Source organism: Gadus morhua, chromosome 19 (assembly GCF_902167405.1).
Source record: "Gadus morhua chromosome 19, gadMor3.0, whole genome shotgun sequence".
NCBI classification, from domain to species: domain Eukaryota; kingdom Metazoa; phylum Chordata; class Actinopteri; order Gadiformes; family Gadidae; genus Gadus; species Gadus morhua.
The window spans coordinates 6,873,393-6,890,616 of NC_044066.1; the positions used below are offsets into that span (position 1 = coordinate 6,873,393).

The 17,224-nt window shown below is 44.1% G+C and overlaps 1 protein-coding gene across 1 annotated transcript in view; it reads right to left on the reverse strand.

The window, feature by feature from the left end:
• The window catches only part of whrna (whirlin a), a 117,610-nt gene extending 104,656 nt beyond the window's left edge, over nucleotides 1–12,954 (reverse strand). Inside the window, 1 exon segment of the mRNA XM_030341783.1 lies at nucleotides 11,284–12,954. Within this exon segment, the coding sequence (XP_030197643.1) occupies nucleotides 11,284–12,039 (756 nt within the window). The 5' untranslated portion in view covers nucleotides 12,040–12,954.
• Nucleotides 12,955–17,224: the final 4,270 nt, after the last annotated feature.

A 17,224-nucleotide genomic window follows, 5' to 3' on the forward strand; every position in this document is an offset into this window, starting at 1 on the left:
GAAACGTGGGTTGTATGATAAATCCATATCTTCAATTTGTGGCGATACAAAACCATTCAAAGACGATATTAATACTGTTTGATTATTCCCCAGCCCTGAGCTACCAGATTAAATGATCTCATCTTGGTATCGTTGTCTTTCATTACTTCAGATTCTGTCCAAAGCCTTCCTGTCTCTCCCAATTCTATGTATCCTGATCAGTGAGCATAGTTCTGCCAGAGGCGAAAGAGGTGAAAAGGACACAAAATATGTCGGAAATTGATATTTGATGGATAAGCATGGCAGAACAATTACAAAAGATGATTCAAATTTGCAACATTCATCGCTACCCATGCATGAGGAAAGCCGCCCAATTTATTCAACCTTAGCTCACACTAAACTGCAGAGAATTATCCCATCTATAATGCACAATTACAGGCATAGTCAGGCAAGGAGACAGACTCCTGCAAAATCGCTGTTAAAACTACTGCACATTATGATTGTTTGAAAGCTTCGGTTATTTGGAATCCATTCAAATGAACAAAACCATGTGCATGTAATGCCACAATCATACAATAGCGGATAACAAAAGTGCAGAAACACAGAAACGTGTTTTTCTCTTCCAATTGACGACATAAGTACACTCTACTCTGCTGACAGGAAGATGTCGACTCTCATATTCTCCCAAAGTGTAGAGCATACAGTTTAGAAATATCCACTGTTTGCAAGTGGCAATCTGCATTGTGCTGTAGCAGGCATGATTCACAGCTTGGCTAATGGATGTAAACAGACACACAAACAGTCAGCCGTGTGTAGCATTGCAGGTTTGAGTAGTGTTTTGCTACAACATGACTACACGAGGCCAAGCGGGCGGGCGGGCGGGCGGACACACACACACACACACACACACACACACACACACACACACACACACACACACACACACACACACACACACACACACACACACACACACACACACACACACACACACACACACACACACACACACAGCCAGAACTACAAGTGTTGAAATATTTCTGCACTATGTACAATAACATCCCAGCGTCAACATCTCTGTTCGTAGTACATAAAGCCAATTTAAAAAACACGAACATAAGTCCCTCTTCCGAAGCAGCTCAGTGAAGACTATGGAGTGTAGTTGGACATTTTGCTGGAAAAGGTCTAAAGGTGGGCCAGGCATGGCCCATAGTACCCTGAAACTTTAGTCTGGGACTCAAACACACTAGTGTCTAGAAGACTCTAGACGATGCTGCATCCCTATCCACCCTCCAGAAGGTCAACGCTTCAGTGTGTTGAAAATCGTAGCTTCCTCCTAGCATTTAGCTTAATTGATGCTGGAACCCTTTCTCTCGTCTCTCTTTAGAAACTCCTCGATGAGAGCACAAAAACATGGGGAACTTCCAGACACACAGTAATTTGGAGGTCCGAGAACCACAAATCAACATACAATTACCACCAGTTGAAAAACAAAGAAAGATCTGATAACCACAGGCCAAAGACCACAGTCTTCTGAAACACAGGAATGATTCTGAAAGAGCAAAATAATATTTAGAAACCCACTCTTGTCAAAACTAGTCACTTGCCATTTTGGGCACATTTCTCCAACCAATTATTCAGTGGAATCAATTCAAAGCAAGGTTTTGAAACCAATTGGAGAGTTTTGCTGATACATAGTTTAGGGTGCTGGTATGACATGACGTGCGTCAAACGGTAATGATGTTCACAACAGGAGACGTCTGTGCTAACTCATGGAACTGTCGGTCTCTGGCACAATAGTCGTGAGCAGGGGGAAAATAGCGTGTCCTTTGGGATTATTTTTTGTTTTTATAAATAAATCAGATTGATTGTCAACGTGTAGGTTTCTCAGTTGACCTTGAGTGTAGGCTTATACTGTGGTGATTTGCACCTGAACACATTCACTACCTATTTGTATTGAACTTGATGTTTTGTTTCTAATTACTATTTGTCAGTAAGTAATATATTATTGAAACCTCAAAAAACAGAACATTTGCTCGTGAAGGTGAGTTGAAAATATATATTTTCTGATAATCTCTCTACATACATATTGTTGTGATTGAACATTTGCAGAACAGTCTAAAGAACACAGTGCTTGTTAGGGAATAACAGTTACATAACGGCTTATGCAACTTATTTTAAGCAGTTGAAGGCAAAGTTAAAGATTATGAGTCAACCTTAGTGGTCAACTGATGGCCGTGAGGACAAAGAGGTGGGTGTGTGTGCGTATGCGTCTATACGAGTATGTGGGTCAACATGTGTGAATGCTTGAAAGTGTGTGTGTGTGTGTGTGTGTGTGTGTGTGTGTGTGTGTGTGTGTGTGTGTGTGTGTGTGTGTGTGTGTGTGTGTGTGTGTGTGTGTGTGTGTGTGTGTGTGTATTAAGTCAAGAGGAGTGACAAGAGAGACAGCTCCCTGGTATCAGATAACCAGGTGGCGTCTGTCCCTAGGGGTTCTGAGGTTTCAAAGCAAGGACATCTGGGAGACCTGCATCCCGCCTATACTCCACCCTTACCCCCACCCACCCCCTAACCACACCCTTTCTAAAACCACAAACACATGCCATAGACGCTCGATGTCTGACTTAGAGAAAACCCACAAGAAAACAATACACTCTAGCAGGCAGATGTGGGACACAGAGTCCCTTCCATTACGTTAGGCTTCTCCTGGTTTGCAGAACTGGCCAGCTTAGCAGCAATTCATCTTTTGATTAAAGAGCCAGTGAACCCAGTGTTTCAGAAGGAATCCAAAGCTATGTGATTTAATAAAATCTGTTTTGGGATGAGAATTTTAGGAAAGAGGGGGCCATGTTATCCCCATGGTTACGACCCACGCCAAATTTATGATACTGTTTTAGTACCGTCGTGTAACTGTTACGAGCGCTAAGATAAGCGACAAATTGTATGAAGTCCATCCTTTTTTCTCTAAATTATATTTCAGTAACAGTGATATAATGGCATATATAACTATGTTGATTATAAGACAAACAACCACGTTTAAAACAAAGACATTGTGGTTTTGTGTTCACAGATTCTTTATAGTACAGTCAATAGAAGCTAGATATTGATGCAACTTGTGAGGTATTTCCGTTGCAACGTTAACCTTAAGTCTTGATCAATGAGAAATTAGCCTGCAAACGTTGCATCAAAATCCCCTCTTGCTTAGCGATGTCTCACACATTCCTTCTGTTTCTCACGCAGCCAAAATCATGTCGACTGCCTAGAATAGTGATTCCCGGGATCTGCGACTTCACTGAACTCTAATCCATCCCACTTAACATCAGAGATCACCTCAGCAGATACCTGGGGCCTCGCTCCGCTCACTAATCACTCCCAACACGCCGCCACAACTCAGGGCTCATCGCCGCCTCTGAACGGGAAGTCCTTATCTCCGGGGTGGATTATTCAAATGTTTCCCAACGTGCTACATGCAAATCTCAGAGCCAGCACCTTTCCCCCTCCGAGTAAGAGCAATCGTTTAATAGCCACTTAAAAATCACACATGGAAAATCATTTTCTGATTATACGTTGTTTGTCTGCATGTGTGATTGGCTCTCACACACATTATTGTCCTTTTCTCTCCCCCCCGCTCTCTCTATCTCTACATATATGATAATGAAATAGACGTCTTCCTTGTCCTCCAAGCAGACCCCATCCCCTTGACCACACCACGTTCACTCTCTCTATGCATGTACAGTATGTATGTATGTATGTATGTATGTATGTACGTACGTATGTATGTATGCATGTATTTATGTATATATATCTATAGATATCTATATCTATATGCGAGAGCAATAGAGAGTTATATAAAGAAAGGGAGAAAGGAAAACTACAGAAAGAAATGAATACAAAAAATATAAAGAAAGAAACCATATAAATCAAATGGAGACAAATGGTCTGCACAGAACGTCTAGATGACTAGATGGCTAGGATGCTTCAAACACCTCACCGCTCCACACAACACACCCAGGAGGGCCGCGCTACACGACAGATTCAGTTTGACAGCAATGCCAAGTTGTCAGTTCGGGCATTGCCACTAAGAGGGTTCACTTATGCGTGCCAATTCTCCAATCCATCTTGTCTCTCTCCATGTCCCCGTCCTGGGATAAGGTATGCATCGAGAGGAGACACACCTGAGCATGTGAAGGGTGCATTCTTCCACGCGACGGAGGCCAGACGCCCCAACTCTGTACCCCCATCACAGCCACGAGCAGAGCACCAGCCGGCAACAGAACCCCATCTAAAGCCTGGTTGGTATTCACCGCAGACCTCCGACCGTGTGTGGTGTTGTGACAGACAGGCTCACAGAGACCAACTAAGGAGCCGTGTCACACACACACACACACACACACACACACACACACACACACACACACACACACACACACACACACACACACACACACACACACACACACACACACACACACACACACACACACACACACACCGGGTTGTCACAATGCACACGTGCTTGTCACAGCACTACCTGTGATCAAAGCCAAAGCCACGGAGTGCCAGATCAGGGGGAGAGAGAAGGCTTCAGTGGGGAGAAGTCAAGAGCAACGGCCGGGGAATACGAATGACATCTTCACGTTAACATATTGTTCTCATCCCATGTTGGATTGAATGTTCCTCAGAACGCAGCGTGATTTCCGACAGTGTCAGTGTAGAGAAGGAGAGAACATCCTAAGGGGACAGGCAAGGCGCTTCTCTCAGAGGATACTTTTGATAAAGTTACGGACTACTTATATAAAATAAGTATAATAGAATACAGAGTTAATGTATGCCAGTGCAATGTACAGCATAACGATAACTCAGTGGTAAGAAGTAGCACTTTATTTCAGCTCATCGAATCTTGTCATAATTTTACCAACGTTTGTCCGTCAGTTGACCTATTTTTAAAAAGCGTCTTAAGAACTTCCCCTGAATCCTGCTCCCCCACCGAACCCTCCCCGCTTGCCTCCCCGCTCCCCTTTCCCTCCCCCTCCGTGTTTCATTAGCAGGAACATGGGTTTCTAGACCCCAACACCACCAGTGTAATACCTGGATGACACCCTGGGGACTAATAGAGAGAGTTGGGTCCCTTTGTCGCAAGCAGAAGGAGGGAGGGGGATGAAGTGTCCTGAAATGCATGGTTCTGGCTCATTGGCTGGATATTAATGGCTTCTGGCGGCGAGCTTCCTCAAGGGGAGAGGAGCTGATAGATTAGGGAGAGTTTCTAGGAGTTCTGAGCCCGACACTGGCTTGCTAACACTTGAGATGCTAATGCTGGCTCGCTGACACTGGTTGGCTGACACTTGAAGTGCTAACCCTTGCATGCTAGTAAATTTATAATAAATTTCAGTTTGACTTTCACTTGTGCCAGTGCTGGTTGGCTTACGCTTGAAATGCTATCACCTGTGGGTTAACTGGGCTAACTCTGGAGTTAGGGTTAGGGTTAACCCTAACCCTATATAACATGGATATAGGGTTAGGGTTAACCATAACCCTGGAGTTCCTAGCACTTGGAATCGAATGCAGTCTAACACTTTTGATGCCAACGGCGGTTGGCTAACACTCGCTAGCTGACCAACACTGGTTTGCGGGCACTGGGATGCCAACGCTGGCTAACATTGGAGTGACTAGCGCTTGGAGAGTGATGCTGGTTGGCTAAGGCTGGCTAGTGCTTTCAGTGGAGCCTACAGCTGCTAGCCAGCCTACAGCTAGCAGCTGGGCGACTCCATTGAAAAGCAATTAGAACAGAAGAGGCGGGAAGGAGGGAGATGCAGAGTTGAGCCCAGGGTGAACACAGGCTGTCCACAGTGCGACGGATGTGCGCGTGTGTGTGTGTGTGTGTGTGTGTGTGTGTGTGTGTGTGTGTGTGTGTGTGTGTGTGTGTGTGTGTGTGTGTGTGTGTGTGTGTGTGTGTGTGTGTGTGTGTGTGTGTGTGTAAACACAAACGGACGGGTGTGTCAGAGAGAGCGAGAGTGAAAGGGGGAAGGTGTGACCAGGGATATAACAGGCTAAGGATGCATGCGTTTTCATACTTATTGACGTCACTGCTGAACGGAATGGGTGCCAAGGAACACGTTTACAGTGGAAGCAAGCGAGCGCGAGGAAATGTGACAATCCAGAGAAGCCAAATATGCGGAAAGATGGGATGACTGATAGTCTCATCTTCTTCCTCTTTGTTCCTCTAAAGTGGTCCTGGCCGTTCTGAACAACTTCTGAATATTCATCAGCATAGAGTGCAAGCTCAACCACCAGTAAGCGTTAGCATTCTAGCCTCTAGATAAGGGTAATGCATGCAGGTTTCAGACCCCAATTCCAATTGACAAATGATTGACTTAACGCAACTCAATAAAAGCAACAATAGCATCACCTTCACATAAATTAACCATATCTTAACCGTAGCTTAACAAATAATGTAAACCTAACTTAACCCTAACTTCAGCTTAACTTTACCACCACTTTGCAATATTAGCCTTAACCTAAAACATTTCAATTATTCGAAAATATTTTATCGTAGGGAAGGCAGGTTAAGTTGGCAATCTCGAAGATCTCAGCATCGTTGCCTTTGGCACAAAAAATTGTACACCATTACACACACAACCACTGCTGGGTGATGGACAACCTATCACTAACTGCGCACCACATGTGATATGAATGCATGGCACAAATGTCACCACCAACACCAAGTTCATACATTCAAAATCCTGCAAATACAACGGCTTTCATCAGTGGGCCAGAGGCTCAAACACCATTTTGAGTCCTCATTCTGCGACAGTGTCTTAACTGTCATATATTTAAATGAAAATCTTTTGACATCTTTGAGATTGCCACTGAAGTACCTCGCCCGACTGTTTCTTTCCTCAAGGCAAACTAAACGGAGGCTAAACCTTATAAGAGGGGCATCTCTTTCTCTGTCACTTTCTTTGATTTAGTTATTCTAATATAATTACTCAAAGTCCTTAACTTCAGGGGAAAAGGCTCAATTGGGAAACAGCTGATGTTCAACCAGAGATCATCATAAATAGATTCCTGTTTTGTTTTTTATTACAGATTGTACTCACTTTTCCAAGGAACAGCTGAGGTGAGCTAATAGAAATGCGATTTTTTTGACTTGTAAAAATATAGTGCTGCCAATTATAAATCAGAATGGCTCTCGAATGCTCGGATTATCTTAATTTAGTACTATGAGGCTAGGAAGTAATGAATCTAGGATAAACAGCCATGTCTTGCTTGTTTCTGGGCCAACTTTTGGTCAGCAATATCCCATAATATGTGACATGGCATAATCCTCCAGGACAAAAATACGAGCACATATTGATTCTTGCCAACTATACATTCACAACACTAAGACAAAGAAGTGGTGCTTGTAATCTCAGGTCTCTGGCGCCTTGAAACATGTCCTGATGATAAGGCCTCGCTGAGTCAGGGAAGTGCTTGTGGATGTAGTTCATTTTGATATAGTGCACCATAATGTAGTCTCTTTAAAAGCACTTCTATTTATTTTTTTGTTAGCTCAATTTCCCTCTCATCTCTATACAACAAAGCCAGCCAAAAACAAAACTACAACATTCAAGAATTTCCTTATTTGACTTTTAAATCAAATCACTAAGACTCCTCCTAAAATGAAAAGTTCTGTGTCCGAGATTGCCTCAGCAGATCAACAAAGACATCCGGTTTTAGGTGGAAACAGTGGTTCTCACTTGTTATCTAAGAAGGTTGTGAATCGTACCGCCATGCCGTTTCCAGTCTCTTACTTCCTATGAGCTGTGTGTCAATTAGAAGTCCCCAGAGCGAGAATGAGGAGATCACAAGAATAACAACTACGAAGACTAATTGTGTGTATCACTTTAATTTTGACGAGAGATTCAAAACATTATATGTCACACCTGTATGGAATATTAAGTGTGATTAGCAACTGGCGGTTGGAAGGTTATGGTTTCTGATTGATCAACCAATTTCCAATTATTCTGATTGGTTCTGGGATTCCAGGATCAATTCAGACAGGAAACAGGAAGGTGCAAAGCGGAGAGAAACATAAGGATCATTTGACACACACAAGGCCAGACCTGGGCACAAACACACACACACACACACACACACACACACACACACACACACACACACACACACACACACACACACACACACACACACACACACACACACACACACACACACACACACACACACACACACACACACGTTTGTATGTGTCTAATCAGTAGCAGTGTGTATTCTCTGCCTGGCCCCTGTTCTCAGGGGACAGGGGGTGCTGTACACGTACATTTGCTCAGCCACCATCCTTGTGTTTAAATGCTATTCACTCATTTCAATTGCCCTGTTAGTGTGTGTGGATCTGTGCATGTGCGTGTGCATGTTTTATTTGTCCATGTTATTCTAGTTTGTTTGCTGTCGTTTGCAGCCCCTCTTTGGACTGTGGACCCTTGTATGGACTGTGTTTAAAGACACACAGGGAGAGTTTGGCCTTCAGATAACCTTTTCTCGCTACAAATACCAATTTTAACTTTCACAAAAGTGGTTGGATAAGGTTCCCAAACAACTTGGAGGAGTTTCACCACAGCCTCACTCTCAGCAGAAGGGCATGTGTGTAGGTCACGTGCACTAACAATGCCAAATAATGCTGGTGCTCAACTGAAGATCACTGGCCTTATCGTGACTGTACACATGTTTCTGTTCCATTATGGTAGCTTTGGGTCGTAGCGATACCATCTGCTTCTAAAGCCTGTGACAACAAATAAGGTTTTTGGATTTTTTGCGTTCAGAAGAGAAATAGGATACACTACACGAAGCTATTTCTATTCTGCTCCTTTTATTCTCTGCTCTATCTCTCCGGGTCTGTGACAGATCAGACAAAGAGAGGAGGGAACAGAAAGAGGGGAAGAGAGGAGGGAGAGACAGGGGACAGAAGTGGAGATGGTAGAAGAGAGGCAGGGATGAAGGAGGGGAAAGAGAGAGATTAAGAAACAGGTTGTTAGAACGAGGAGAGAATTGAGAAGGTTAGATAGAGGAAAGGTAGAATACAAATGGCTTTGAGAGTGAAGGGAGAGGATAGAGAGCAGAAAGAGAATAATTAAGAGGGCTTAAGAGGAGAGAGAGGAAATAAAGAGATGGTACTAGAGAGAGAGCGAGGCTTGAGAGAACAGAATGTAAAGTTAAAGAGGAAAACAGCCTACAGAAAGAGGAGGGCTACAGAGAATGGAAACAGGTTACTAGAGAAAAGAGTGATAGAACAAAGACATGGGTTGGTTACCAGAGATGGGGAGATGGAGAGAACAGAAAAGAGTGCCACATAACTAGTGGGGATAGAAAAGAAGAGTGAAAGAAGGGGGTGATAAAGAGTGTGATTGATGGAGAGAGTACAGAATCAAAGGGAAGAGAGACAGTTTGAGTAAGCCTCCAGATTACTTCCTTGTCGGAAGGTATAGGAAGTGGTTCATCTTGCCAGGGTCCATCAGAGGAGCGGGCTTTACAGCAGATCAAGACCAAGAGCATCCCCACCAAGATACCAGGATCAACACATAAGTGGATGTAGTGGTTTACAAGCCAACGTGTGTTGGGTTTGAAAAGCGCTGTCTCAGTGCTCCCAATTACTTCTGGCTGTATCGCCTTGGGGTTTAAGAGCAAGGCAGCCCATCTCAAACAACCTTGTCATGCCTAGTCTCTGTCTCTCTCTGTGTGTGTGTGTGTGTGTGTGTGTGTGTGTGTGTGTGTGTGTGTGTGTGTGTGTGTGTGTGTGTGTGTGTGTGTGTGTGTGTGTGTGTGTGTGTGTGTGTGTGTGTGTGTGTGTGTGTGTGTGTGTGTGTGGAAGCAACAGCATAGAACATTGTAGCAGCACCAAATTATCAATAGTGGCACATCTATTCAGTTTTATACAGACAATATGCTGCTACAGTTACAGAATGTTCAGACACACGTTTTTCAATCTGTGGAGGACTACGAATAGACTGTCAACGATGCAAATGACTAGGAGATTAAATAGTAGGAGTGATAATATAACTGAGTACAATATGCTCCGGATGACCGGATCTGCTGTGCTGAGCATACATTTCTATATCTCAGACATGACCGCAGTTAATTATTAGTTATTATGGATAAGACTTCATGTTAGGGAATGAAGGAAGTTGCAGGGAGGGAGATTGATGAAGGGGGCTTAATAAATTAAGACTGTTCCCCGTTGGTTTGACCTGGTAAATCAATTTAGTTATGGTTTTAGGTTTTCAGGGGTTTGTTTGATTTATAGACAATATTGTATGGATACATAAGGCCTACGCACCTTTTTAAAACAAAGGTAGGCCGACAAAAACAGGACAGAGAGAGAGAGAGAGAGGAAGAGAGAGCGAAAGAGAAAGAGAGAGAAAGAGAAAGAGAGAGAGACAGACAGAATGACAGAGTGAGAGATTTTTTCACTGCAAACTATGAGTTAAGGTTGAGGGTCGTGGACGTGACCTCCATATTCAAGATTCAGCCCACGGTGCATTGGGCCTCCATTAAAGCAAGGTCCTCAGAGGCTTCCATTAGTGATCTACGGCGCCCACAAATCACCCACATTGGCTCTTTATTACCTCATCTGCTAATTGGCTCCTCGAGACTTAAACATGGACAACTGTAATTATGCCTTAAAGGGCCAACGGATGTCTTCATCCTACGCTTGGCGCGGAGGTCGACGACCCTCTCGGCTACCCGCTGTCTGGAAATGGGTTCACCCACCTTCGTCCATTAAGCTTTGTTTACGTTAAACCTAGGAAATTAGGAATCTACTATTTTACGAGTTGTACCTACAGTTAGCTTTTTTCAGATACCTTTCATCATTTTCAGATGACAGTTCGTGTGAAATGTTCCCACGGTGGCGGACGCAAACGTGGATGATATACGAGTTAATCAAAACTAATCCCTGGGTGGATTGACTCGTGGATGTGCACGTTTTATTCTGACTTTTTTACTAGAGTAAATAGCAGGTTTCAAAGTTAATCTCGCAGGTATCAAATATGTCCACATAGCTTTGCAACCAATCTGTGGATAAAGACGGATTCCCTTCATTTAAACATGCGGTCGTTGTGACACAAAAGCGTCAAAGTTTAAAGCAACTGGGTCTGTAAAAGCATGACGGATCGGGTGTATGGAAATACAACTTGTAGTCTACGACCACACACACACGCACACCCACACCCACACACACACACACCCACACCCACACGAACACGAACGCACTCCCCCAGCTCATAAAACTTAAATCATTAAACGTCGGTCTACCTTAACAGCTTCTGCGTGGGTCACCTTGTCGAACACTTTGTCGTTGACCTTCATGATCTGATCCCCGATCCGAAGACCCTCCTTCTCGGCGAGAGACCCGGGCTCCACGAGGGACACGTAGATGCCCACCCCGTGCTCCGAGCCCCCGCGAATGCTGAACCCCAGACCCTCGTTGCTCTTGTGCCGCTTCATGATCACATGGCGCACCTCCCCGGGAGGCTCGTGGACAAAGTTTTTACCGAGCAGCGGCACGAGGGGAGCTGTCCCCTCGCTGCTAGTGCTGAAACTATCCGGAGAGCCTCGCAGCGCCACTTTGGACTCGCGGGGGATGTTTGGCGAAGGCACATCCCGCGCTGGTGGAGAGGTCGGGGTCGAGCTCCCACTGGCCAAGTCGTTCGGGGGCTCCAGGGTCCCGTTGCTCGCAACTAAATCCGATTTCAGGTAGAGACCCTCCGAGGTGTACTGGTCGAACAGCAGCTGGTCCGAGCGGGGGATGACCAGCCGGAGCATGGGCAGAAGTTGGCGTTTGCTCGGCGCGTTCAGGATGATCTTGAGGGTCTGCACCAGGTCGTACACGTTGCGCTTGGAGTGGTAGACGTTGAGGCAGTGGATGAACTGCTCCCTCTCGAACTCGTTGAGCAGGAGGTTCAAGGCGTTGTGGAGCTTCTTCACGTTGGCCGACAGTGTCCGGGCACTCGAGGCGACGGAGTTGGCCGAGGAGCTGAGCGACATGCGCTCGAGATCCATGCTGCTCATGCCGACGGTCTTCCCGCCGCAGGGCCACGGCCCGCCGCACCGGAGCGGTTACTCACTAGGCATGGAGCCGCTGCGCGAGGGGGGGGTGAAGTAGCACCGTGCTTCTGGCCATAGTGACAGCTTGAGGACGTCTGATGCGGTTAAAGTGGTTCAAAACAAAACAACAAACAACGGTTCAACCTTCAAACTCCACCATACAAACGTTTACATTCTATAAATTACGCGAATCTATATCCAACGGCTAATTAACATAAATCGACTATGTCGACTATGTCACTATGGAAACGCTCGAACTTGTGACGTTAATCCTTTCGCGTGAGAAGTTTAGCCTTCAACCCGTAAACAACAAGTAGCCCATGTCGAGAAATAAACGTGGATATAATAGACAAGAACCACCGGCCTGTTTCATTAAGCAAGCACTTGTTTTCCTGTACAGAGGTCAGGTGGCTGGCGCGAGCCGGTCCTTCTCCGGTAGCTGGCGCAAGCCGAAGCTTCTCCGGTGTCTCCGCCACGCGCCGTCAACAGGCGCGTGAAAGGAGAGCGCCGGTGCAGCTAAAAAAACAACAACCTTCGTTGTATATAAAACAGGAATAGCCCTAAGTATAAAGTTACGCAAGATCGATCACACGGTGACACGATTATAAATATCCTCTTCGTCCCGATAAAAAGTTACTAATCTCATTCGAGGGTCTGTAAACGCTCCCAAGTTGATATCCTCATCGTCTTTCCTTGTAGTTCCTCTTGGTAAATCCAGTTTCAGAATATCCACATTAATCCCAAGTGGTATTGTAAGTAGAGGGCAAGCAATATACGTTAAAATAGTGTTTGTGTTTTCAGTTTCGTTGCGATCCTTCCAGATGACCCGCTCGACGACACAGTCCTCTCGAGCTCCCCAGACTGTCTGTGGAGTCTCGCGGACGGAGCCCCGAACGCTTGGCTTTCAGGAAATGACGCAACCCCGTCACAGCCAATACGTTGCCAGGCAACCATGGACAAGCGCTCACGGGACCAAGTTTCCAAAAATCTCTAATTGGACGGTTTACGTACAGAGTCGCTGTGTTCTACGCATCGGAAACATCCAAGTAACGTAATAATCACGGTAAAAAATACGGGCCCCCAAATGTGTCCCGTTAGTCCAATAACACAGACTTAATAGGTTACGAATATAAATGTCACTGTTGTGTCCAGTACTGTTTTAGACAAATTAAGCATCTCAATTTAGAACTATACGCAAGGTCAAACAAAACAGTAAACACACAGCAGATGCTGGGTGTGTTTTTAACATCGAATTTTCATGCAGAAAATTCTTTGAAAATGCAGTTAAAACTGTCTGTAGCCAATTAGTCGCAGTTTGCAGGGAATAGCAAACAGAGCTTCCTCCCGGTGGTCTCACAGAGGGATCCCTATAAGCCAGCCAGCCAGCTATATAAAGCCTCCAGGGGGGAACTCTCCTGGTCTGTTGTACCAAGACATTATCTATAGATTCAGTCAGTATCAGGCACTTTTAACCACAGGGGTTTACAAGTGAGTCACAGAGACATTAAATCATACGATCCAAATTGTAGAATAAAGTATAAAGCACTGCATGAGCAAGTTTCTTGAAAAAAGAGCTGGATTCATAAGGACAATAATATAAATACTTTTTATTTGGTGATCAAGTGCATGCAAGACGACATCTCAGAGACGCAAAAATATCTCATAATTAGAAACAAGAGCTATAACATCAAAGTTTATAAGTTTATGAGTCATGTTCCTGGAAGAGGTGCAGGGTAAAGATTGAGAACAGTATGCGTTAATCAGATAGCCGGGATTAGTCGATCCCGTCAGCTAATCGATAATGTCATCTAATGATTTACGCTGACTAATGGACCATAGTTGATTACGGGGGCTTTTTCGAGGCCCAGGATAATAGCAGACTTTTAATGAATGGCCAGTGTCACGGGGTATCAGTGAGAGAGTGCAGGCGTCCACTTTCGGCACCAAGTGCAATAACTGTCAAAATCAACTATCAAAATAGTTTGAGCAATTGGTCAGACCTAAAGCAAATCAGAGGAATGGAGACACATCTGCGGCAGCCATCTTGGATGTTAAATGCCTCAATGGCGCTCCCAAATGGTGTTCCTTTGTACCAGCATCGTATCAAACCCACCCCATATAAGATAAAGGGTTGTGATTGGCCCATCCCGGGCCAGGTCTGCTGGAGATCTGACTGAACGGGACGGGGTCCAGAAGCATATGCCAGAGCAAATTAAACATGAGCTTGCAGATTTGTTGGGTTCCCAGGATAACGTTGGCACACATTTCAGAGGATATAATGGGCTATGGGTCCAAACCCAGTTGGAAAACGGCTGCTTCAGAATCCAAAGAGTAAATGACAGGATAAATATTCCAACAGAAAAGTTAACCTTGGCGTTTGACCTCGCTAGACGTGAGAAGGTGGAACTGTTTTTGAAGGTTTGAACGTCAACTGCCAACCAGCCCTCATAGTTGACAAACAAGTAAAAAAAACGAAGAACGAAACTTCAATAAAACCCCAATTATTTGCTGCTCACACCCACATGAATTTCACCGTGAGCAGAACAATTCCTCCCCGTCTGAATGTCTGCTGCTGCTACGGCATCTTTAATGAAACCTCTAGCTCCGTGTCAAGCCGTGTTAAAAGTGTTTAGGAGCGAAGAATAAGGTTGTTAGCGTCGTAGCAGATCTTCTTTCCTATCCTAATTAGCATTCACAGATCTTGGTCCATAAGCAAGAGATGCTAATGCTATTTCTATCTTCTCTCTGGATTCAATTCAGCATTTTGCTGGCTTGCTGGGTTTCTTGGCTCCCTTGGAATTCACTTTTAGGTTTACAGCCTTTCAAGAAAGCTAAAAGAAAATCTGAAGCTCAGACACGGAGACTGCAGCTCAGAAATGTAGACCGCAGAGTATCTATTGATTCCTAAATGGTTCATGAATCTGCGGTTTCGGAACAAAAACCTTTCAAATTAAACATAAGTCTGAGCCAACAACGTGTTGAATATGATTACAATCATCAATTAATACATTGAAAAGGATACAGAAACACGTGTTCACAAGTTCAAGTGTCATGTTTTACGTGACCTTGGGTGTCTTGAAAGGCGCTTCTAAATTAAATGTATTATTATTTATTTATTATTAAGTTGTGCAAAATAGTCTCTGAATTTGGGGTATTCTGGAATCTTCCAGGTCCACTAGAGTGAAACTGTCAATGTCGTGGAGTTATGAATGGTGCATTGACCTTGAGGTAATTATCCAATTAGAGGGGAGGATATTGGGGATTAATGAATAGGAGGAGTGGCACCTGAGCCCTCTAGTATCCTGGCTGTCGAGAGACACATGGGCCGCGCTACACCACAGCAGCTAACCTCCACCCAAAACCAATGTTAGTTAATGTGGGGAATCAAACCGGGCTGGAGCCACTGGACCAGAGTGCTGAAGCCGCTGAAATGCAATCACGTTGATGACCTTGACCACCGTCTTCAAACAAAATGAAAAGAAAAGGGCAAAACAAAGAAATAAGAAATAAGACAACCAATCAGATGAGAGGTGAAGGAAATGCCAACATATTGGTTTCATCCATGATTTGATATGAAAAACGTCAAAGTGACTGTCCACACCCGTGTAAATGATGGATGACAGCAATTAAGAGTGAGAGGAGGGATGTTCATAACGGTCCACGGCACAAGGCCAGCTCAGAGAGAGTCAGACGGAGAGACAGGTCCAACATAGATAACGGGGCCAGCACAACAGAGTTAGAGGCGGTGTGCAGAGGTGAGAGAAAGGGAGAAATAAAGAGGAAAGAGAAAATAAAAAGGCCAACAGAGAAACCATTCAATGTGTACCCCGAGCAGTGGCCACTCAGCTAAAGGGGCTGGCTGTTATCGGGAGGTTCCCTGCAACATCACTCGGCTCTCAGAGGAATGCTGGCTGATGCAGTTCCACAGATGCTACAGCTCATTCTTTCTGGGTTTTGCAGCGCAATTAACACATGACTGCTATCACCGTGTTTAAATTGGAAACAAACTTTTATCTTTGGGTTGCATAATATGCTGCTAAAGCAGAAAGCCATGGTGTGTTCGCTATGAGATGGACGTGAATAAGGTTAAAACAGACAGACAGACAGATAGACACGGAAGTGTGTGTGTGTGTGTGTGTGTGTGTGTGTGTGTGTGTGTGTGTGTGTGTGTGTGTGTGTGTGTGTGTGTGTGTGTGTGTGTGTGTGTGTGTGTGTGTGTGTGTGTGTGTGTGTGTTTTTGTGCATGCGTGCTTGATTTCTGTTGTGTGTTTGTGTGGACAAGTGACTGTGTGTGGCAGCAAGTGACTAAGTGCTCATTAGGAGAAGAGCGATTTCCCTCAGAAGTATCTATTAATCACTCCCTCAAGGCTTCCCTTACATGGGGATCAATTTCGAGAGGGGATGGAGGGGGATGACTGCTGTGTCACACTAAAAGTCCCCTGCATGTATATATATTAGGTACTTTTAGCGTGACACAGCATTCATCTCCAAGGATCAAAAACCCTGTGTGATATATATTAGAGCTGTCAAGCGATTAAAATATTTAATCGTGATTAATCACATTAATGTCATAGTTAACTCACGATTAATCGCAATTAATCGCAAATTATTTTTCTATGCTAAATATCCCTTGATTTTTTTGTCCCATAATTCTTCTCATTTTAATTATCTTATCAACATGGTGAATTGCATTGGCTTGCCTTGTGCAAATGATTTTTTATTGATAACAACATTGGCATATACTGATCAAAACAGGACGATACAAAAAAAGAGCCTATAGTGCAATTAAACGACTGCTTTGAACAAATGTAATTTGAACATAGCAGTCAGGCTACTGCTTCTTTGTTTTGAGCCAAAGAAAAAAAAAAATATATATATATTTTTTTTTTTTTAAATCAAATAATTGCGTCAATCGCGCGATAACATTTTTAACGCCGTTAAATTTGGTTTGCGTTAACGCCGTTAATAATGCGTTTAACTGACAGCTCTAATATATATATATGAATCACACATTATTTAGGATTTGATTTATATTGATAGTGAACTATTGTTTACCTTACAAAGGCCCAAGCTACGCTATGATTGTTTAAAACATTATGCCTGCCAACTTGAAACTTCCCTAGCTAAAGTCAGTTTTTAGCAAGATATG